General features: G+C 57.6%; 1 protein-coding gene across 1 annotated transcript in view; it reads right to left on the bottom strand.

The window, feature by feature from the left end:
• Positions 1-4,353: 4,353 nt before the first annotated feature.
• LOC144287985 (uncharacterized) overlaps positions 4,354-6,350 on the bottom strand; it is a 69,019-nt gene continuing 67,022 nt past the window's right edge. Inside the window, exons 2-3 of the mRNA XM_077855520.1 lie at positions 5,933-6,049; positions 4,354-4,542 (exon numbers count right to left, since the gene is read on the bottom strand). Coding sequence (XP_077711646.1) covers positions 4,507-4,542; positions 5,933-6,049 — 153 coding nt within the window. The 3' untranslated portion in view covers positions 4,354-4,506. The remainder of the gene's footprint in view (positions 4,543-5,932; positions 6,050-6,350) is intronic.

Below are 6,350 nucleotides of genomic sequence, written 5' to 3'. Positions count from 1 at the left end.
TCTGCCTCTCTCTGTGTGTCTCTCATGAATGAATAAATAAAATCTTTTAAAATAATAATAAAGTAAAATAAAATATACTTTGATATTGAGGGAGAGGGAGTAGAAAACAACCCCTATACTGGGCCCTCCTCAGTGGCAACTTTTTGTTGCATGGGGTTAAGAAAGACTGAGGATATAAAAATTGTTTGGAAAAAATCCAGATGTGGTTGGTTTGTATGTGGTTACGGGTAGAAGGAATGAAGAAGGGCACCCTGGGTGGCTCAGCAGTTTAGTGCCGCCTTGGGCCCAAGGTGTAATCCTGGAGTCCCAGGATCAAGTCCCACGTCAGGCTCCCTGCATGGAGCCTGCTTCTCCCTCTGCCTGTGTCTCTGCCTCTCTCTCTCTCTCTCTCTCAATCTGTGTTTCTCATGAATGAATAAATTTTTTAAAAATTAAAAAAAAAAAAAAAAAGAAGGGATGAAGAAGTGAAATGTGAAGGCCCCTTACACCCTCCATATTGTTTCAGATTGTGTTATGGAAGCCTGGAGCGGAGCAAGCATCGCTTGCATTCCTGCTTCTTAGGCTTGCTGATGGCCACCTAGTGATAAAGAATGATAAGCAGGAGGAGCAACACTCCTGACGTGTTGGCAAGGATGGCAAACTGTCTCTGTGATCATCCCGATTGGCTGGGCTTGGCTTCAACCTGGTGTGTGACTAGTTCCATAGGAGACCTGGTCCTGCTCTAGCTGAAGGTGTGTCCGTTTTGTTTATTGCTTCAAAAATCCAGCTCTTAATTTCAGTAATTTTTTTGTTTGTTGTTTCTATTTCATTTATTTCTTCTGTGATCTCTATTTCCTTCCTTCTGCTAACTTCGGACTTAGTTCTTTTTCTGGTTCCTTTATAAATTGTTTGAGATCTTCTTTCTTTTTTTGGAGATTTTATTTATTTGAGAGAGAGAGAGAGAGAGAGCGAGAGAGAAAGCATGAGTGGGGATGAGGGGAGCAGAGGGAGAGGGAGAAGTAGACTCCCGGCTGAGTACGGAGCCTGACACAGGGCTCGATCCCAGGACCCTGAGATCCTGGCCTGAGCTGAAGGCAGATGCCTAACTGCTTGAGGCCCCCAGATGCCCTAAGGTCTTTCTTTTTTCTTAATATAGGTGTTTATTGCTATAAACTTTCCACTCAGTACTGCTTTTGCTGCATCCCACAGGTTTGGTGTGTTGTGTTTCTATTTTCATCTGTTTCAAGATATTTTTCGACTTCCTTTTTTTAAAAAAAAAATTTTATTTATTCATGAGAGAGAGAGAGAGAGAGGCAGAGACACAGGCAGAGGGAGAAGCAGGCTCCATGCAGGAAGCCCGACGTGGGACTCGATCCTGGGACTCCAGAATCAAGTCCTGGGCCGAAACAAAAAGGAAAAAGAAAAAAAAAAAGAAAGCTGGGGGGTGGGGGGTCTGTATTGCTGGAGGCTTGGCCTGTGAGCCTAAGAGCGGCTCAACAGCCCCTGGGGGCAGGGAAGGCCTGGGAAACCTGAAGAGTGATGCAGGGGTCCGAGGAGGGGGGGATCATCTGCCCCAGCCTCAGGGAGCGCAGGTCGGACTTTGTGGGGGTGGGGCAGGGCTTTTACGATCCCGGAGGCAAGGGCCGGTGAGCATCAGAATCAGAAGCAGAAAAAATACCCTCAAGTTTCTGACACGTACCCTTCAAGCCATTGGGATTTGGATGTCCAAATGGGGTTCAGAAGGGCATCTGAACTTTTTTTTCTTTTAAGATTTTATTTATTTATTTATGAGAGACAGAGAGAGAGAGGGACAGAGACAGAGACAGAGACAGAGACAGAGACACACGTAGAGGGAGAAGCAGGCTCCATGCAGGGAGCCCTGGGCCGAAGGCGGCGCTAAACCCCTGGGCTACCCAGGCTGCCCTGAACTTGGTTTTTTTAAAAAGATTTTATTTATTTATTAGAGAGAGAGAGAGAGCGCACAGACGGGGAGGGACCGAGGGAGCCCGATGCGAGGCTCCATCCCAGGCCCCGGGAGCATGACCTGAGCAGAGGCAGAGGCTTAACCGACTGAGCCCCCCAGAGTTCTCACCCTGGCCCCAGGTTAGCCAAAGATTGCGGAGGGGGGGGAAGGCAGTGGGGGGAGGGTGCCGGGAGCCCCCGGGAGCTGAGCAGCAGTGGGGACACTGGTTGGCTCCGTGAGAGCGAGATGCCCATCCCCGACTCCTCACCCGGCCGGCGCCCCTGGCTCCCTGCACTTGCTGCGGGCCGTGGCGACACTGGGAGAGCCCCCCCCCCCCACCGCTCATCCCCGCGGGGCCGGCTCTCCTTTCAGTATGCAGAGGGGGTGCGGAGCCCCGGGGTCACATGTGCCAGGCGACGAGAGGGGTCTCTGCCCCCGCCTGCTCACGCCCCGGCCGCCACTTGCCATCACGGGGCAGTTTCCCACCTCGGGAGCAGCCCCCAGCCACCCCGGGGGGCAGACGGTGGGCCCCGCGCTCACAGCGGGCAGGGTGGCCCCCCAGGGTGTGCTCCAGAGCGGGGCGCCCCGTGGGGGCCTCACCCCTCCTGAGGGGCGGCCTGCGGTGTGAGCTCAGCGGACGCCTCGGGGGAGCGCCGGGCGGTGGGTCAGGGCCGGGGGACACGGGGGGCACAGGGCCCGCGAAGGCTCCAGAACCGTGGCGTGGAGCCGAGCCTGGGGGGGTCCTGCGGCTCCAGGACCCCGCCGCCCCCCTGAGTGGTAGAGGGCGAGGCGGCTAAATCCACGGGGAACTGCGGCAGAGGCCGCCAGGTTCAGCACTTGCACTTTGACCCTTGGTTTTCTCTTTTGGGTTGGGGGGTCGGGTGCTAAGGACCGGGCCGCCTCCCATGATTTGCCCCCGGCCCCCCCAAAGAGGCCCTGGACAGGGGACTCCTTTCTGTTTCATAGGTGGGAATCAGAGGCCAGACGAAGACTGTTCTATGCCAAGGCTTGCGGGGCATTGGCTGAGCCTGAATCCCAGCTGAGCCAGAGTCCCGCAGGGGCTGGGCAGTAGGGGTGTGGGACCAGCAGGTTCTGTCGCCCCCAAGCAGGGTCACCTCTGGCAGGTAGTGACCTCTCTGAGCCCCAGGGCCCTCGCTTGTGAGCTCCCAGATGTTACCTAACACCTGGTGGGTACCGCCCGTGACCGAGGGGCCCCCGCTGCTCTGGCTGTCCTAAAGGTCATCACCACTCCCCGAGGGAGTCAGTGTGGGAAGAACGTGGGACCGCGTGGACACGCAGCCGCACTGGGACCCCCTCCGTCCGGCCCAAGACCAGCCCAAGGAGCAAGCCGCTGTCCCTGGATTGCAAGGCTTTTATTGCTGGAATCATCGAGTCAAGACACCGGATGTGGCAGGCTGCTGAGATGACTTAGCCGGTGATCAGTTAAGTGACTTCCTTGGGGGCCCCCCCGCGGCACACATGGCTCCGTCAACACAAGTCACTTGCGTATATTTTATCCTGCAAAGAGAAGGTCGGGACACCTGGTGAGGCCTGCAGGTGTGACACACGCGGCTCTGCCGTGCTGGCCGGACACGCCGTGGGGAGGGGCCTGCAGGCCTGTTCCCAGGGGCGCTTCTGGATCTGAGCAGGCAAAGGTACATTCTTCCCAATCTCCCGCACCACGAGAGAGTCCCAGGGTGGGCCTAGAAGCTTCATCCAGTGGAGCAGAGTGAAGAAGGGGGGTCACCGTGGTGGGGTGGGGGCGTCCTGGGGCGGGATGGAGAGAGGTGCTGAGAAGGTCCTGGCAGGCTCCGTTGCACCTGCGGGCGCCTGGGAGTCTGGGGCTGCCCCGTGGACGCTTGCTGCCGAAGCAGTAGCTTGTTCCCACTCGTGGGACAGCACAGGGAGGGGGCACCGTGCTTTTCCACTCGGGGCATTGCAGGCCTGGGAAGGGCCAGAGGGGGCTTTTGGAAGCTGCCTTCTCCCCTCCCCTCTGCCCCCCTCCGCCCTCCCCCCCTCCTGGCATGTGAGGCACAGAATGGCTCTCCAGGACTGAGGGAACGAAGACAAATGGGGGTCTTGGGGGGAGATGGAATAGGGAAGTTAAGGTAAGGGAACCCAGGAAGATGCAGGCTCACGTGCTGCAGAGGCTGGAGTCAGGGAGGCCAGAGCTGAGGGCCTGAGAGCGAGGCCAGGCGATGCCAAGGACGCAGGAGGGCCAGGGCCAGCCCGAGGGCTCAAGGGCTGGGCTGAGTCTTCCCCACCCCATCCCCCCTACTTGCCCATCCATGAGGTCTTTCTCCTCTTGAATTCCCGGGGAGGGCCTCGGTGGAGAAGAGAGATGCCCCCGCCCCGCCCCGGCCCCAGCGAGGCCCAGAAGGCGCCAGAGGCGCAGACACGGAGCCAACCCACCAGCACCGAAAGGGCATTCTGCTTGTCGCCGTCTGTCATTTTCCCATCCACGCACTCCTTCAGTCGTTTCGCGTTTTCCAGTATCACAGGGCTGCTCTGGTACCGCGCCACGTTGTCCACGTAGTCCTCGGTGGAGCCCGTCAAGAACAGGCTCACATCCTCCCGCACGGCTGGGCAGATCCTACAGTCTGGAACAGAGAGAGACGCTGCCACTGCCTCCAGGGACCCTCGTGGCCCTTCTTGCCTTCCCCTCCCCGCCTTCTCCCAACTGCCCCGACAGGACCGGCCGCGCCCACCTCCGCCCGAGGCCAGGAGCAGGGCAGCCCCGAGAAGCAGCAGCGCCCCGACCCGCCTCATGGTGCAGGTGGCAGGTGCTGCGGGGCGACGCCTTTATAGCTGCGCGGGCGGAGGGGCGCGGCCTCTCGGGGACACCCGCCAGGCTGCGGGGAGGGCGGAGCTGCGTGTGCCCACGAGGCCCTGAGGCCCCCAGTCAACAGGAGGCGCTAACTTGGCCTCCCTTCCGCACCTCCAGGGCTCTGTCCAGAAGCTTCAGAACTGAAATTTCCTGGCTTGACGGGGGAAGGGGGCGGAGAGTCTCCCAAATCAGGGCCAGTGTCGGCCTCTCCTGACCCGTGACCTGGAGGACGGTGTTTGGTCTCAACTTACGGATTTTTCGGGACACCCAGTGCTTGGCTCGTGGTCTCACAGCTAGTAGATGCCAAAGGAAAGCCACTCCCTGGTGGCCCCTGCCGTGCCTGCATCAAATCTCTGTCCTTGACCTGCTCAAGTGGCCTCCCTCGAACCAGTCCTTTGAATCCGTTTCTGGAGCCCTGAATCCTCCCCTGTGTGCTAGCCCAGAGGTTCTACTTATCTGTTGACCAAGTCCTGGCACCTGGTCACTTGGACAGCACCTCAGTCTGGCTCAGAAAGGTCATTTTTCCCCAACCAGTGTCTTTTTTTGAGTTTCTCTGTACCGTTCACGCAATTCCCTCTCCACAGATGGAGTCTGAGGAAAGGCCAAGCCGTTTCTGTGGCCCACAAGCCCTCGTGCTTCGTGCAGCCAGGGCCCTACCAAAAGCCTGCTGCCTCCGAATTCTTCCCATTCTCTCCTCCCTCACTGGTCTCCTTTCCACTTCTTGACTGGGCCAGGGGTCAAGGGCTTTGTGTTCCAGCTGTGTGTGTGCAGCAGGGCCTTTGCATGAGCTGTCCCCGCTGCCTGGAATGTTCTTCCTCCAAGTACACGATTCATGACCTAATTGCTCAGGTCTCTTCAAATGTCACCTTATCAGAAAGACTGTCCCACCTGCTTGACCCCTTAGGTCAGAGCCCCCCTTCCCCCACAGCACTCACAGTTCTCCCCCACTTCATGGCCCTCCATAGCTCTCCTTGTCATTCACTGGGGGTCTTCCACTCCCTCTCAGATGCATACTGAACTCCCAGAGGGCAAGGGCTCTGCTGGGTGCACTGCCACCTCCCCCGGACAAGGACACATAGCAGGTGCCTCACAAAGGTTTGTTAGATGAACAAAAGGACTATCCCATTCCTGAGGAGGTGGTAACCAAGAACATTTTTACTTACGCTTACTCGCTGGAGGCTCCTGTCTGGCCTTTTCTCTGAATCATCTGTGACAGGATAGGGTTTGCTGAAACCCAGAGCTGAAGGTAAGACAGAAGTTGTATCACCCCAGTTGGAGCCCTATGCCAAACAGGATTCACATCCGGTAACTGCTCTTGGCTAAGAGGCACCCAGTCCTGAGCTCCAGCTGTCAGGCGGTTATCATGGAGCGACTCCAGTCATGATGCCCAGAGGCCATACCTATGAAGGTCATCTCATGAGAGGCTCTGGTTATGGCAGATGTCCTTCAGAGGTTCCGAGGCACCTATCAGCCCGGGAAGATGAGCACCATATGCCCCAGATTGGACACTTGCTCTTTCTCTACTGGAACGGAATTTCAGTGTGTGGGACGGGCAAGGGTTGTATGTCTGCCGTCCTTCAC

The sequence above is a fragment of the Canis aureus genome, chromosome 1 (assembly GCF_053574225.1).
Source record: "Canis aureus isolate CA01 chromosome 1, VMU_Caureus_v.1.0, whole genome shotgun sequence".
NCBI lineage: Eukaryota > Metazoa > Chordata > Mammalia > Carnivora > Canidae > Canis > Canis aureus.
Note: the sequence above shows the minus strand (reverse complement) of the source record. Positions and strands in the feature narration are given on the sequence as shown.